This window comes from Balaenoptera ricei, chromosome 17 (assembly GCF_028023285.1).
Source record: "Balaenoptera ricei isolate mBalRic1 chromosome 17, mBalRic1.hap2, whole genome shotgun sequence".
Lineage (NCBI taxonomy): Eukaryota > Metazoa > Chordata > Mammalia > Artiodactyla > Balaenopteridae > Balaenoptera > Balaenoptera ricei.
In genome coordinates, this window is record NC_082655.1 from 74,331,243 (window position 1) to 74,348,487 (window position 17,245).

Consider the following 17,245-nt stretch of genomic DNA (forward strand, 5'->3'; position numbering starts at 1 on the left):
ACATTTTCATTTAAATTACTTTCATTGTATGTTCCAGTGAGCTGTAGAGTGCAATTTTCTTGAAGGCACGGGACAATGTTCAGTAAAATGTTATCATCTGTGTTGTTCCATTTTGTTGAATTGTCATTGTTTCCCCTTATTGTGTAGCTTGCAATTTGGCGATTCTGTGCACCGGGGGTGTTAAGAGGCTGTGCAACTCGATGAAAGAAATTTAGAGAAAAATATCCCAGCGGAGTTTTCTCTTTTAGGCGTATGTTCATTAAAATTGAGTACTTTTTTTGCCCAAATAACAAATATGAAAACCCCAAGTGTTTTGGGGGTATTTAACATAGAAATTGAAACAAAAATAGATTAATGTCTTTGCTAGGTTATAAATAGAAAAGGGAAAAGAAATCTCTTCCAGTGAGAGGAAAGCCATCATACTTAAGAATTTTGCTGTTCTTCTTTTTGAGATTAGCTTTTTGATCCAAATTATTCCATGGCTAATTTAGATGTAAACATGCATGCATTGAAACCGCTGTAGTAACATGGAGAACACAACAGCCAATAGCAACTGAAAACCATAGTTCAAAATAACCGTTTTCTATTTTTTTCCCTGCTACCTAAGTCTGCATTCATCACTGGGAAAAAGGGAAACTCTTGCATGCTTTTTCTGAGTTTTTCACAGCACTTGCTCTGATAGAAACATATAGCATCACAGATAAGTTTTCCTTCCTCATACGGTAGTTTTATTACAGTTGGAGAAGTGCCCAGTAAAACTTGCCAGTGTTGTGACACAGTGCGTAAGAATGATTGATTGAATGATACTCTTCCTGGCATTTTCTCTCAGACTCTGGCTTTTATTAATTAAGAAACCCGTTGTGTATGAATAATGCCACCTGGACAAAAATAGGACTTATACAGGAGTGAATTCGTGGTTCAACATTTGTATCTGTGTGATTAAATATTTGAATATTTTCACTGAACTGCTTTTGAAATGAATTGGATTGAGACAGAAGCAAAAATGTCAGACTTACAGTGGAATTAAGCTATAAAGTAAGAGGATTATCAATTTTATAGAAAAGTAAGTATCATACTATAAAGAAGTGCTGAAAGCAGTTTCTTAAGATTAACGTAATAGTTTAATCCTATTTTTCTAAATCAGACTTACGACTTTTGGATTCCAATGATACTTTCACTAAAAATGACAACAGGAGTCCAGAGAATTTACAGAATTCGATGGTTATGTGATTTAAAAGTGAACTTTAGAAGCAGGTTAGTTTTGCTCTCTGCTCTGACACCTTGGGGAAGTCATTTCATCCATCTGGGCCTCAGTTTCTTTCTCTCCAAATGCAAAATAATTGCCTCAGTTCCTCCTCTCCTACGAGGTGCAAAAACAAAACAAAACGCCACCATCATGGATGTTCCCGTGTGTGTTGAAGTGTGAGCCCTTAATAAGAGCTGACACTCTGCTACGATTATAGGAGGGTCTAAGATGCCCGTTATGGCAACATATCAAAAGGGTGAAATATTAGAAATTCTTTGAATTATTTCGAACTAAAAGGTCATTTTCTTTCTCAAAGCAAAATTGATGAGTTTTCAATATTTGTCAGTTTTTTAAAAATGCCTAAAAATTGGCTTTATCTCTGGTCCACCTCGGGAGCTTGCGGTACAGTGTTTGACTTACAGACCCGGCACTACACTGCAAGCTGCATCTGTAGGTTAGTACACCATTTGCAGTTCCAAAACTTTTGATCAAGTAGTGTTACCAAAAGCGGGATCCGGCTGCTCACCGCTCAAGAGCTGGCATCCGGGGATGGGGGTGAGAGTGGGCCAGGTGTGTGGAGGCGGACTCATGTCCAAAGGACAACCAGGGGCGAGAGCTTTTACAGGTGCAGGGAGGGGCTACGTGCAGAAACGTCACGGGCAGCTCTGACGGTCGTCTTGAAATTGGTCATCGGTGGTCTGACCAGCGTCATCTTGATTGTTTTAACTACAGTTAATTTTCAGTTCCAGGGTCGGTTTGTTCCCATTTCCTTGAGGCTAATTCTCGGAATTGTGGCAGCTTGTGTCATGGCTACAGTCTGCTCGTCATGTAGTTAACTTCTCCCACGTGATGGGGGTTTCAGTACCTATAAGACAGCCCACAGGATATGGCTCAGAATATTATCTGTAGCCCTTGAGAAGGAACTAAAGGTCCTTGACTTTGCTTACTGACTAAACTGTTATTGTTTTGTCCTGTTTGACTGCTTTTCTTTGCTTCTGCATTTTCTCACTTCTCTGATTAAACGTACTCTTTGGCTAAAGTTTTTCCACAGACAAAAGGCAGGCGGAGGACATGGGGGGCAAGGACCCTATATAGGATCCTGCTCTGTTTCAGTAGGTCATGATCTATATCTTAATATACATACACACCGATCGATGCATGTGCACATACACATTATAGATAACTTGCTTATCTGTTTATCAAGTGGTTTATTTTATATATAAACGAAAAGTCTCTGTCAGACCTGCAGCCCCTTGAGATTAGGGGCTTTGGGGTTTTTACTCCCTCCTGACCTAGCCAGGTGCACCGTTCCCTGTGGGTAGAGCAGGGAAGGGACGACAGAACTTTATTTCCCCTTTTACCTTCCTCTGACTGAGAATGTTGGCTGGCATCCCTGCCAGTCTGGGCTAGAGTACAGGAATGTGGGTCTCCTTTGCACTCTTTTTTTTTTTTTTTTTTTTTTTTTTTTTTTTTTTTTTTTTTTTTTTATTTGTTTATTTATGGCTGTGTTGGGTCTTCGTTTCTGTGTGAGAGCTTTCTCTAGTTGCGGCGAGTGGGGGCCACTCCTCATCGCGGTGCGCGGGCCTCTCACTATCGCGGCCTCTCTTGTTGCGGAGCACGGGCTCCAGACGCGCAGGCTCAGTACCTGTGGCTCACGGGCCTAGTTGCTCCGCGGCATGTGGGATCTTCCCAGACCAGGGCTCGAACCTGTGTCCCCTGCATTGGCAGGCAGACTCTCAACCACTGCGCCACCAGGGAAGCCCTCCTTTGCACTCTTGTGTCCTTGAAGCCCTCAGGCTGGCTGCTTCTCCTGGCGATCTGGGCTATCTTTTTGCCTTTCTCCTAGGAGAAGAAACCCCTTTTCTCCCACTCTTTAGAAAGCACAAAATTCAGTCCTCCAAGACTCTTCTCTTTCCCTGTGCTAGGTACTTTACGCTATCCTTTCCCTTCAGTAAGGATACGAGAGACTGTATATACAAAGCGGCAATGGCCAGACCATTTATAAAAATAGAACCTTGACCTACAATCTGCAACAGCCTGCCAGGGAAACGAACCCCTTTTCTACAACAAATAAACCAGGAAGCCAGCCTACTGTAAATCAGACTGACAGGAAGCCAGATTACTATCTCCAGTGGCAATGCAGAAAGCTAAACAATAACTTCTATAACATTCTGCCCCAGATGGCCAGGACTTGATTAATAACTGACAGCTTTCCTAATTTTTGTCCCCGCTTCCGACTCAGGACCAACCAGAGAAAGTCAAATGTGCTCCGCTAACCAGTCACTGGAACACCCAGCTTCTAGGTAGCCTGTCTACAGCTTCCCCAGGCCAACAGCCTCCAATCAGGGCACCCCTGAAGCCTTCTCTTTTTTCACTAGAAAGTTTTCCCACGTCTCTGCCAAAACACTGGTGATGGTGGCAGACTCCCTTGCTTGTCTGAATTAATAGCCTTTGCTTTTCTCATTTGGTTGGTCCTTGTTTATTTCCACGATAAGAAAGGTCAGATGTTTTCCTTTATTTTTATATTCAAACTTGGAAAACAGGAGGTCCGATTAAGATGCACTAGGACCAGCAAGAGACTGCTCCTTCAATGCAACTAATTTCCCTAGAGATTTTATTAAAATCAGTTTGCTGTGAGAGCATTGCGCGCGCTATGGTGTTTGCTTGGATTTCATAACTTCAGCTCAGCGCTCAGGAGGATGTCCCTCTACCCTGGTATATTCCTTCTAAGGCGGGGGACGCTGCTACCCATGTCTTCTCATCACAGTGTAAAGTACAGGCATGTTTTGGCGAAGATTTAAGTAAACTGACTTTAAAAAATCAGATCTATAATTCCTAAAATAATTAACTATAGCCAGCATGTTCTTAGACAATTAGGTAAAAATGGTATACATTTTAGTAATGCACCACTATTATCAATTCATTCTGACTCCAATTTAATGCGTAAACTTGGCCTGGAATAGTCTTCGACCACATGCCTTCTCTTAATTTAGCGTCAGAACCTTTCAAAGTACATACACATCTCTGGGACTTCTCAGTTGCCAATGTCTATATTTTCTCAATTCCCTTTTTTCTTAACAGCTAATCATACACAGTTACTTACCTAATCTTGCTTATGTTAACCTGAGCTCTGTGAATTCTTGTATTATGGTTTGTTCACATGTTAAAAGCATAACTCTTCCTGACTTTTTCCATGACTATGCTTTATTTTGCTGCTATAGACTTACTTGATTCCTGATCCCTTCCCATCTACTATTTGCTTTCTTAGCTGGATCTAGTTCTAACCTGAACCTGCATTAGTGTTACGAGTTACTTGTGTCCCCTCAAGAATTATATATTGAATTCCTAATCCCGTTAGTACCTCTGAATATGACTGTACTTGGAGACAGGGCCTTTAAAGAGGTAAAGTTAAAATGAGGGCATTAGGGTGGGCCCTAATCTAATATGACTAATGTCCTTATAAGAAAAGGAAATTTGGACACACGGGGGTGTATGCACACACAGAGGAAAGACCATGTAAGAACATAGAAGATGGCCATCTACAAGCCAGGGGGAGAGGATTCAAAAGACACCAAACCTGCTGACACCTTGATCTTGAACTTCCAGCCTCCAGAATTGTGAGGCAATGCATTTCCGTTGTTTAAGTCACTCAGTCTCTGGGATTTTGTTATGGCAGCCCTAGCAAAGTAATGCATTAGTGACTTTCCTTACTTAGCAATCTGCAACATTTCCTAACTGCCTAAGCAAAAATGTTTCTCTGAATGGGCCTATTTTCCTCCATAGAAGAAGATATTTAAAGCTCAGTTGGATGACTTCTGTTTGATTTAGGACAAAATTAAAGTGATTTTATATCAAGCTTCAAGCATCATAATCAATTTTATCATCATCAGAGCACATCATGGAATTGGGGGGATACCAACTGTGATGCAAGGAAAGTGTATAGGCCAAGAGGCGAAGAGAAATTTGTTGACAATAAATCAATATATGGATTACCAGAGTTTCGTTTCTATCACATGAAACATCATTGCTTTGGTGGTCTTTTGCAGACACATTTGAGGGACTAGTAAAGGCTTTTGCAGGCCAATAGGATTTTGTTTCAAAACTTCGCTAGAAGGTTGAATTATATATTACAAGATCCTTCTAGTTTAAGTGAAAAGAAGGTAAGCGGTCGAAAATAATCAGCTGTTAGAGCTGTCTAGAAAATATGAATGAGGAAGGGTTAAGCAAAACTGTACACACTCATTTACCACCTCCCCCATGAAACCTCACGTAAATGGCAGTAAAATAATAAAAATGGTATAAACCCACAAGTTAAAAAACAAAAAGAAAAACAGGAGGGAGACAATAACAGATGAACAACGTCAGCATGTTTTTTGGAAATGGAAAAGAGAAGTAGCTAACTTAACAGATCCAAGAAAGCTGAGATGGAAGTAAGTAATTACAGAGGGACTTCCCAAAAGAAGAAACTTGCTACTACAGCAGTTAAAGAAAGTGTATGGCCTCCAAAAATAGGGTTGTCTATCCTGACATTTTAGGGTGCCCCGTGAAAACACTGGTTTGACGATACACCCATCAGTGAGGCCTGTCAGTCATAGGTCCTGCCCTTTCCCATAGCATTTCCAATCAGTAACTCAATTCCATAGGACTCGCACCCAAGGATCACCACACATTGGAGAGACCCCTCAACATGAAAGAAAATAAAACAAAAATGGAAAGAATGCTGTAGTTCAGGGGAAACAAAATTGGGGGAGCAAATGCCAACTTAATATCTCTAATATACTCGAAGCAATAAGAGAAGAGAGTGTAGCCATGAAAAAAGAATAGGATGCTATAAAAAGGAACAGTCAAAGACACGGGACTCTCAGAAATTTAAAAGTGTGACTTGGAGAAATAAGAATTTAATAGCACTATTGGAAGCTAAGTCAAGGGAATCTCCCAAAAGAAAAAACAAAAAGACAAAAATGGAAATAGAAAAGTTTTGAAAATTAGAGGCTCAATTTAACATGTCTAATGTACAAACAAAAAAATTTCCAGGAAGAATAGGAAAAAAAGATGGAGAAGAAATTATGAAAGAAATAATACTATATAGTCTAGAATTGAAAAATGTGAGTTTCCGTATTGAGGGGACCACTAAGTGTTCAGCACTTACACTAACACACATTTCCACAAAATTTTAGGAAACCAGAAATAAAGAGAAGATCTTAAAATTCTCATCATTATCATCATAGCTCTATCCGTATATAGCACCGTTACTTTTAGCACATTTAATCTTAGAAACTCCTGAGGGAAGTAGTAGTATTTTATGCTCTTTATAAGTGAGGACTCTAAGGCCCAGGGTGGTTATGTAATTTGCCCGACAGCGCACAGCTAATAAGTGGTACAGTCAGATTTTCAAACCAGGCAGCCTGGCTCTCATGCTTTACACCCCTAACCACTACACTGTGTTGACTTTTATAAAGCTTCTAGAGGGGAAAAGAAAGAAAAGAATCCAAAAGGCACCAGATTTCCCAACAGCAGCACTACATGTTATATAACGCAATGGATGAATGCTTTCAAAAGTCTATGTAGAAATTATTTACTACCTAGAATTCTGTACATAGTCAGGCCTTCAATCAAGTGTCAGAATAGCTTCAGATAAGTCAGAAAGACAAAGACCAATACCATATGATATCACTTATATGCGGAATCTATAAAACAACACAAATGAACATATATACGAAACAGAAGGAGACTCAAAGGCACAGAAAACAGACTTGTGGTTGCCAAGGGGGAGGGGATATAGGGGAGGGATGGATCGGGAGTTTGGGATTAGCAGATGTAAACTATTATATATAGGATGGATAAACAACAAGGTCCTACTGTAGAGCACGGGGAACTGTATTCAATATCTTGCGATAAACCACAAAGGAAAAGAATATATATATATATATACACACGTATAACTGAATCACTTTGCTGTACAGAAGAAATTAATACAACATTGTAAATACTTCAATAAAATTTTTTTGAAAAGAATAGCTTCAGACATTTTTAGAAATTCAGTTTTACCTGTGGTGTGTCCTTTCTCAAGAACACAGATAGTTCTTTATCCAGATTAGAATCCAATAATTAGGGAGCCTCATACTGGGCAGAGGTCAAGAGAAGTTCCCTGATGACAGTTGTCCGGCAAGCCCAGACACCGACCAGTTCAGAGCAGAGCAGGGCAGACGGCTACTGGAGGGTTATCTTCAGAGAAAGAGAGAAAGAAAGTAATAGCTTATACGATGTTTTTGGCAAAGCGTAGAATAGTATAAGAGATTTTACAGCACTCTTTCAGGGCTATAAAGAAGAAACAGTGATAAGGGCATTAAAAAAATTAAGCCAAAGAAAAGGAGGCAGAATTTATAAATGCTGCATGTGAAATGAAGTGTAATTGTTACAACTCAGGAAAACCCAAATGTGAGTTTACCCAGATGTATGAAAGGTTTGTGACATGAGCTGAACTGCTAGATGGAGAAGAGGGAAAAGGAGACATCACATTGTTTACTTGTTCCCTTCCCTGACAGAAAATGAGGGATCAAGTCTAGAATTAATAAATCAGGAGATAGCAATATAAACATATTATTCAGATAGAAGCAGGCAAATATGAGAAAAAAAAATTTAAAGGAATTAGTTAGGGGTTGGACTCTGGACTGGGAAAAACTTGAGTAAGATACTGCTGCTTTCATTATAAGACTTGTAGTAATATTTGACTTTTGAAAAAATGTGTATGTCTTAATTGAATGAAGGGAAACAGTACGGGAAATAGTTAAGAATGTCTGCGCCTCTAAAGGCTTTCTGCAAGAAATCAGTTTTAGGAGAAGCCTTTAAAAGGAGGACTTAATCTGATGTGGAAGAGAAAAGTGTGCCATCCAAGCGGGGTGAGCAGAATATCTGGGAAAGGAGGAAATGGCCCTGAACTGGGGGGAGGGTGTGGGTTAGGGAGAGCTGGCGCACAGTTTGGGATTGATGAGGCTTGAAACTGGGAAGTCCATCTGTAGATGACTGGAATGCCAAATACAGCTGAGGTTTAACTGAAAGGCGAGTGCTGATGACGGGTTTATGAGGCCATGAGGCACTGTGAAAACAAGCAAATCTCTGTTTTCTAAAGCCTGTGTAGCCAGAAGAAGAAACGTGAATCAGAAGCTGTTGTCTTCTGGGCAACCAACTCAAATACCAACCCTATGAGTTTCTCTTTTCAGTTTCATGAAATGAATGAATTTAGGGTCAAGGAAGTAATATGTCAAATGAAACCTTTAAAAATGTAGGCATGGCCCGCTCTGTGTGAGCCTTCAAGTTCCTGTTGGAATTTCTTAAAAAGCGGAATTATTTGCCAAGTCAGACAACTCATAATATTACTGTAGAGAAAATACATTTCTTCTTTCCTTCTCCTTCTTCTTCCTCCTACTCCTCCACCTCACCCCCCTTTCTCCCCTCCCTTTCTCTCTCTCTCACGAGCACACACGTCATTAGATTTGGTCTTTAATCCCCTGTAATCATGTGAATTTTTTACAGTGCAGTTCATTGGTTTGTGCTTGAAAATGCCATTCCCAGGTCCCATTCCAGATTTCTCCCCGATGCCCGTAAAAGAGACCCTGCCATGTCTTTCCAAAGCTGAACCACCCCCCCCAAGCAGAGTCCTTACTTTAGTAGAAGAAATGTTTCTGTTCAACATGTAGGGGATCGTGATGGGTGTGATCTCTGTGTTTTTCATCACGTCACCAGGTAGAACTGGTGTGATCTGGTTAGCCCAGTTTTCCCCAGTTGTCAGTGTGCGCCCCCTTTGAGACGCACCCAGTTCCCAGGCAGGGACACCCTGTTCCACCAGTATGTGCCCAGTGTGTGCCCTGTAAGTCACAGGAGACGGGGACCCACGGCCGCTCTGCTGCCCCAGAGGGACTCAGGGCGCGGAGCCCCCCACAGCCTGACACCCCCCTCCCACAGGTGCCCCGGGGATAATCAGGGGGCACCGCAGAGCCGGTTCTGGTGCTAGATTGTGAGACCTTAGGCTCAGTCACCGACCCAAGTCCTCTGTCATCCCTAAAGTGGCAAAGTCTCCACTGCACTCACAGCCCAGACACTTCCAGTTGTCAAATTCCGCGACAAAGTACTGAACTCTAAAGAGGACATGCTGAGTGGCTGCTTCATGATGAAAATAATCGTCGGTGCAGTGTCTGGTCAGCACCGAGCGCACTGAGCAGCTCAGCGGCACTGCCGCAAGAGTGTTTCCAGTTTGGGACCGGCTGGGAGACCCTGCATCTGTTTGCTCCTTTCTGCCAGAGTCTGTCCTCCAGCACCCCTGCGGCACGTATAACAAGGGCAAACAAGAAGGTTTTTTTAAAAAGTCATCACTATTCCAGGAAAAGTCCCTCTGCAGCAACATTTCCCTGGGGGGACCTTGGGGAGAGGGGGGCGGAAGGGGACAGGAACGACGTTTCACATGTAAGAGACAGCCTGCCCTTAAAGAAAATTTAAACATTTTATTTAGTGATGCAGCCACTTGAGCATTTTCCCTAGGCCTTTGTGCCCTATTTTAGGAACAAAAGATCAGCTCTTTCCAAAGATGCCCCTAAAATCAGCTTTCAAAAGAAATGAAAGAAGCCACTAAAATACTGGGAGGGCAGAGGGTGAGAGCCTGCCTGCCATATCAGGCACTGATAACCTCATTTGAAAAGTAATTTCAAGTGTTAGAGAGGTAATTCTCGCCTGTCTTTATGGCAGTTTAACAAGAATTAGACAGATTTATCTAACAACTTGAATAAGTTACAGTAGCTGTGGGGAGTGTTGGCAATTTAGGTACATTTGGGGAGATGTATCTGGGGTGCATTCTCTTTCCTTTCCATGATCTTGGGATTCTTGAGAAAACCATGGTCTTCTCTCACTCTGGGGACCTGCCTAAGTGAGGGTTTTTTAGTATCTCTTAATTGCAATGCAGTCTTTGACTTGCTATTTATGAATTACCTTCTTGGGATGAAATAATATTGAAATTGTTACCAAACCAGGTTCGTTTACCAGGTGCGCAGCAGCAAAGAAAGGACTTATTCATAGGCAGCCAAGGGAGGAGACGGGAGAACCAGTCTCAGATCTGCCTCCCTGATGGCAAGGAGCTTGAGATATTTATGGGATAAAGAAGTAGGGTGGTCTTAGGGGTGGGGAAAGGTGATTGGATGTAGGGAAAAGGTGAGGTAATCAGTGGTCTGCCCAAGGTGTTTCTAAGTTACATGCTTCTTCATGGAATGTATATGTAAAAACGGAGGGACTTCCTTGGTGGTCCAGTGGTTGAGACTCCATGCTCCCGATGCAGGGGGCACAGGTTCAATCCCTGGTCGGGGAACTAAGATCCCACATGCCGCATGGCATGGCCTAAAAAAAAAAAATTTTTAATAAAACAAAATAAATAGATAAAATAAAATAAAAATGGAGGCACTTAGCATGATCTGAGTGTGCAGGTTTTGGTCCTCAACATCAAACGGTCATTTATCAGACACCTATACAGGCCCAGTTTTAGGGTCACTGGTCCCAACCAGGCTTAGCCAGCTGGAGCTTGAACTAGACACAGCTGACTCCAAGTGCCTGGAAAACAACTCAGGCAAACGTCTTATTGTTTAGGCTACATGAAGCTTGGAGGGTATGCAATTTGCAAGAAAATAATTAAGGCGAGCGTGGATAGTAAAGTAGGCTGCAAGCAGATATATAGCGAACTATAAGACAAACTCAAGAATTTCTGTTAGTCACCAAGTTTCTGTTAACCCAATGGGGCACAGCTTCAGGATGGGTTTTTTAACTCTGTGGGGCATGGTTTCAAGATTATTTGTGGACAAATGATCCACACCAGCAGAGAGCAGCGTGATGGTATGAGCAGCTCTAGATTTTGACACAAATCAGTGGGTGGGTTTCATAGAAATATAAAATCAATTGGTGCAACTACTGTGGAAAACAATATGGAGGGTCCTCAAAAAATGAAAAATAGAACTACCAAATGACCCAGTAATCCCATTACTGGGTCTATATCCAAAGAAATGCAAATATAATTCAAAATAAAATATTTTGAGATATCTGCACTTTTGCATTCATTGTACCCTTATTCACAATAACCAAGATATAGAAACAACCTAAGTGTCCATCAATGGATGAGTGGATAAGGAAGATGTAAGACACACACACACACACACACATACACACACACACACACACACACATGCACAGTGGAACACTATTCGGCCATGAGAAAAGAAATCCTGCCACTTGTGACTTGGACGGACCTTGAGGGCACCAAGTGAGATAAGCCAGACACAGAAAGACAAATACTGTATGGTATTACTTACAATGTGGAATCTCAATTTAAAAAAAAAAAAAAAAAAAAGTAAAACTCATAGAAACAGAGAGTGGAAAAGTGGTTGGCAGGGGCTGGGGGCGAAGGAAGTAGGGAGAGGTTTGGGTAAAGGGTACAAACTTCCAGCTATACGATGGATAAGGTCTAAGGATCTGATGTATAACATTGTGACCGTAGTTGATAACACTGTATTGTATAATTGAAATTTGCTAAGAGAATAGAATTAAAATGTTCTCACTCCCCAAAAATCAAATAAATAAATATGTGAGGTGATAAATGTGTTAATTAACCAGGTGGAGGGATTCCTTTCACAATGTATATGTATATCAAATTACCACGATCTACATTTTAAATATCTTACAATTTTATATGTTAATTAAGCCTCAAAGCTGAATTTTTTTAAAAAAAGAAATGTCAATAGACTCAAAGTAACAAGGGGGAAAAAAGCGGTATAAAATCAGTATCTAATCTTAAAATCTACCGCTTGCCCTAGAATATTGTAATATACCTAATGTGGTCACACAATGTCACAAGTGTTCCCTGGGTTTGGCTGAAGTTGGTACCGTGTCTTCACACAAATCTCTGAGGGTGTCTGCCTTTGGTGGAGTCCTGTGCTCGTGCCGGCTTCCTGGCTCCTTCTCGGTTTTCCTACATTGAATCGTTAATTCATAAAGCACGGGTCGGTAAAAACACTTGACACCTTCTCTTGTGCTTTGCTCCACCCAGTAACTGGTCATCCAGCCTTCTCTTGAATACTTCAAAAGATAGAGACCCCTGTTTCATGAGGCAACTCGGTCCATTTTCAGAGCGCGCTGATTGTTGCTTCCATTTTTTGTATGTGTTTGTAACTCATCAGCTTTACTTCCTTGCTCTTGAGCCCTGATTCTCGTTGAAATCATCTATTGTGTTCTTCCCTATCCGGGTACCCGTAGACTCCACGACTCCATCCACTTCCCATGCAACGTAGAAATGTTTGAAATTATTAATTAAATGTTTGAAATTATTAATTTCAAACTAGCCTCTTTCATGCCGTTTTTATTCTTTTCTCCTGATAGTGGTTCCTCCTAGGCTGCCACTCCAGATGCTTGCCCTGGCCTGCTGTCCCCCATGGCACCCACCCCACTGCCATCCCCACTGCTCGTCAGTATCGCTGTGTGGTGAGGGTTCCCAGGAGGAGAGCCTGGCCTTCTCCTCCCATGGGATCTACCCGCACCAGCCAGGCACTTACTGACAGAGCCTAAGGCACCCTCAAAGTGAGAAGTCAAAGAAATGTTTTTGTCTGGCTGAATTCTAAACACGAGGACATTTATTGGCTTTATTTTGCTACTAATTTTATAACACATCACATGCTCCAATGGACATTTTCCCAATGTTCTTGAAAGTTTAATTAATATTTACCATGTTGAATGGCATCTTTATGAGGACCTCTGTTGGGAGGTGGAATTAAGTCTGTGATTTGAATTCCAGTTTGGATGCTGGAGTGCCACATGGACTGTAGGGCAGGGTCCTGATGTAATAATGATCAACAAGATGAGTCCTCTTGGTTGGTTAGGGTCTGTGTAAAAAACGACCTTTAGGCAAACTTGAAAACAAATTATAGACGGAATTGCTCTCAGCGGTTCCTAGGAATTATTGAAATGTTTATTCTGCAAAGGCACTTGGTTCTGAAAAATAATTATTAGGTGGGTTTTTTTACACCCTTGACAAGAGGTCCTAGAGGAAATTGAAGTAAGTAATCTAGATGAGAGGGAACATTTCATTCCTTATTAATCAGACAAACAAAAAGCTGAACGTCACTATAAGGTGTTTATCAGGCATATTTTCAGTCCAGTAAATCCAGAATCTTCCCTCTAGTCCTTAGAAAGAAACTGGAAGTTAATCCGAGATGAAGGCCTTGCAGTGATGGATAGAGCCCAGGGCCTGTTTCTGCCTGAAGATGAGAACCTGAGGGAAAAGGGTGACTGGAGCCAGTTTACACTGTGGCAGCAAGGTGAGCGTGCTACTTCCAAATCATTCTCTGCAACCTGATGGGAAGGGGTCACTTCTGGCGATACCTCCCAGAGCTAGGGTTCCCTGACTTAAAGGAAACTACCTGGGAAACCCAGATTATGAAAATCTATTTGTTGCTTCTTGACACTACGTAGGAACACTCATCTGTGTGTATGTGTGTGCATGGAAATATATGGATGTGTATATGCATGTGTGTATTTGGATAAATATATGTTGTATTTTGATTTTCCTGGTCTTTCCTGTTAAATGATATGTTACAAAGAGTAACCCTACCGTACAGACGTAACTGAAGAGCCCACCATGTGCTCATCGATGCCTTAGAAAGGAGCTTTCCTGAGCCTCTTTTGCTCCTGTACCTTGGAGACGATGTTGTGTGCCAAAAGGATGTCACCGCGGTGAGAGCCGTTAGGGGTGATGACAAAGCAGAGTGACAGGTCAATAATAACTAGTGTCTGAGCTCATCAAGAATAGGAAGAGGTTCACAGTCAACCTAATATTCCTTGAGCTGAACCCAGGTCCAGGTACACAGACAGGGCCCCAATCTGTGTGTGTCCAATGAGTTAATATATCAATCTGTCCTCAAAATGAGGAGCACTGAATTTTATCTTTAAAGCTCTCTCCAACTCCTTTCTGGAAAATTCAAGTTAACCTGGGTTAACGGTAGCTGAACAAAAGTGAATCCATTTTGAAGACTAAACAGCATGTGTCACACATCTTTAGCTGCAGAAAATAAATTGAGAGGATGGTAAGCAGTTGGTTTATATTATGGGACAAATCGCACTGTTGTTTATGCCGGTATGCTTTCAGAATACTAAGATTTACACGTCAGAGAAAGAAGAACGACTTCAGTAATATTTTCAGGGAAATGTCCAACGGAAGAGACATCACATGATTTCAAGTGACTGTGTCAGCTTTTTGCCAACAAGATTTTTTTAAATAGAGCTATAATAAGGTCCATATGTGAACAACATGCTAATTTTGTCTATTGGCATCTCACTAAATGAGTCAATTCTGCTGGCCTTGAGCATTCACCAGTTCATCTGATGGCTCCGTTCCTTTAACATCCTCATGCTTCATAGAAGTTACTGGGCTTCCTACACTAAGTCTTCAGAATAGTATGCATCCTGGCAGTAATTTCCGGAAACCATAGTCTCTGCTAAAAGCACATGCTTTAATAAGGTTGAAATATGCAAAGCATTATAGGGCATATCAAAGTGTTAAACAAGAAAGGAAATAAATAATGGAGACAATTTCATTGGGGGCAACATTTTGACTTTTAAGGTTTTTGTGTATTTAAAAAAATTTGTTAATGGTAGCACAGTACATATAACTTAAAATTTACCACCTCAACTGTTTTCAAGTGTACATTCAGTGGGGTCACGTATATTCATGTTTTCACACAACCAATCTCCAGAACTGAGTTTCATCTTGCAAAACTCAAACTCTGTACCCATTAACAACACTCCCCATTGCCCTCCCCCAGCCCTTGGCAACCACCGTTGCACTTTTTGTTTCTATGAATTTACTACTTCAGACACCTCATAGAAGTGGAATCATACAATATTTGTTAACTTACAAATTTTCATATATTTTGATTATACCTGATTTTCCATGAATTAGAGTAATTTCTTAAAATATTTTTTACTTCCTTGATCTTTGTTAAATTCTTTTTCCCACTGAATGGAATTTGCTTGTTCTTTTTTTTTCTCTCTCCTTAAGTTTGACAGAGTGATCTAGTATGTTCTTTAAAAACCTCAAATTATATCTCACCTTATTTTGATTTTTTTCTAATTCCTGCTTTTATATTTTTCTTCCTCCTCATGTTCTTTGTGTTGTTTATTTTATCTGTTTTTTTTAAACTTTTCAATCAGAACTTCTTAGTAAATTTATTTTCATTCTTCCGTCTTCATTAATAAAAGCATTTAAGGCTATGGACTGATCTCTGGATTCAGCTTTGGATACTTTCCTTAAGCCATAGTTTATATTTTCACTTGTATTATTCCCCCCAGAAAAGACTTCATTTTCATCTCAATTTCCATTTCGATTCAAAATAATTTAGAAGTGTGTGTATATGTTTTATAAGTATCTGTTTTCCAATCAGTTGCAGTCAATTAAATAGAAATTAATTTCTAGTTTTATTTTATGATCATAAAATAATACAACTCCCATAGTTGCTCTTTTAAGAAGTTTTATTAAGGTTCTTTGTGGTCTTTTGTTTGTGGTTCCAGGCTTCTGGGAGGAACCCAGTAACTGTTTTCTGGCAACAAATTTCACAGTTTAAAGAATTTTGAAGGCAGCTAGTGTTGTAGCTTGCATAGAAGCAGGGTGGCACCCCTGAAGGCAGATGCCCTGTTGGCCTGGAGACAGAGGGGAGGGAATCCTGCGGCAGGAGGGGTCAGGAAGGTGAGGGGAGGGAGGTGGCAGGGTCGTTTCTTAGCCACGCTGAGAGCTCAGGTTCAGACAAGAGGCCCATGAGGATCTGACTTGTGAAGACTTAGAGGTTGTCTAGCCTAGTTAGGAAAGGATGCTGCTGGATTCTTGAAGGCCTTGAAGCCGTGGCTGCAAGCTTCATTTCTATCCATACGTAAGTGGGAATCATGGAAGTTCTCTAAGTAACCCAATCGTTTCTGAAGTATATTTATTCCTTTTTAAATGATCAACGTTTCTGAGTTGGAGAAAAAAAAAAAAGACCGAATCAACAAATATACATAACTAATTTTTCCCCACAGATGTTTTCAAACTGCTGTGTGAATGTTACAGAACATCTGTTTTGCTCGTTTATTGTTATAACAATGAACGCTAAAACATAGTGTTAACAAATACGCCACACATGCACAGTCGTTCTTTCTTCCAGAGCCCATGGGAGATGGTGCTAACCCATCCCTGTAGCCCTTCTGGATGAGCTCAAGCTGAACCTCTGAATCCTGCTCAACACAGTGTTCTAGGTTAGCCACTGTCAGCTGATCAGAGCTGTCATGCAAGATGAACCTACTGTCATCCCAGCAGTAAAGCCTTGAAACTTCAGAGAGATACAACCCAGAACCTTTAAAAATCTCACCTCCGTGAATATCCCTCATAAAGTGTATTCTTCACATGTAGATGAAATATTCAGTTGATTCTTTCAGATTTGCATTGGCAGTTAGATCTCTTTCTGGGGCTATTTTTCCCAAAGAAACAAAGTTTATCACTTCTTGAACGTTACTTTAAACTGTGTGAGAATTAATAAATTAAAAACAAAGCCACACTGAGTTCAGCTGCTGGGCAGTTTTCTCCTCTGCGGAACGGTTTGTTCTGCACAGTTATGGTCAAATCCAAGACGCAACAAGGTGAAAATCATGCTTTAAAGCATAGCCTTTGGAGACTGAGGATCCCGAGCTGGGGTCCTGGCTGCACCACTTGTTAGCGTGTGATGTGGGCTTGTTCCTGACTCTCCGAGCCTCAGATTCCTCAGCTGAAAAATGACGATGAAAGTAGTGCCTCGAGTATGAGGTTGTTACCAGGATCAGTGAGCAAAGGTCTGACATACAGGTAAATGATAGCGATACCAGTTTTTATTACATAATAAGCATACATTATGTAACAGTAATGGAGACATCCTTTGGTCGCCGTTAAGAACATGGACTCTGGGTCCAGCTGGA

General features: G+C 40.9%; 1 protein-coding gene across 5 annotated transcripts in view; it reads left to right on the forward strand.

The window, feature by feature from the left end:
• Window positions 1–17,245, forward strand: part of ASPH (aspartate beta-hydroxylase) — a 223,564-nt gene that overhangs the window by 188,842 nt on the left and 17,477 nt on the right. For all 5 annotated transcript variants that reach the window (XM_059902195.1, XM_059902196.1, XM_059902198.1 and 2 more), the window contains one exon: window positions 13,452–13,587. In XM_059902195.1, the coding sequence (XP_059758178.1) occupies window positions 13,452–13,587 (136 nt within the window). The remainder of the gene's footprint in view (window positions 1–13,451; window positions 13,588–17,245) is intronic.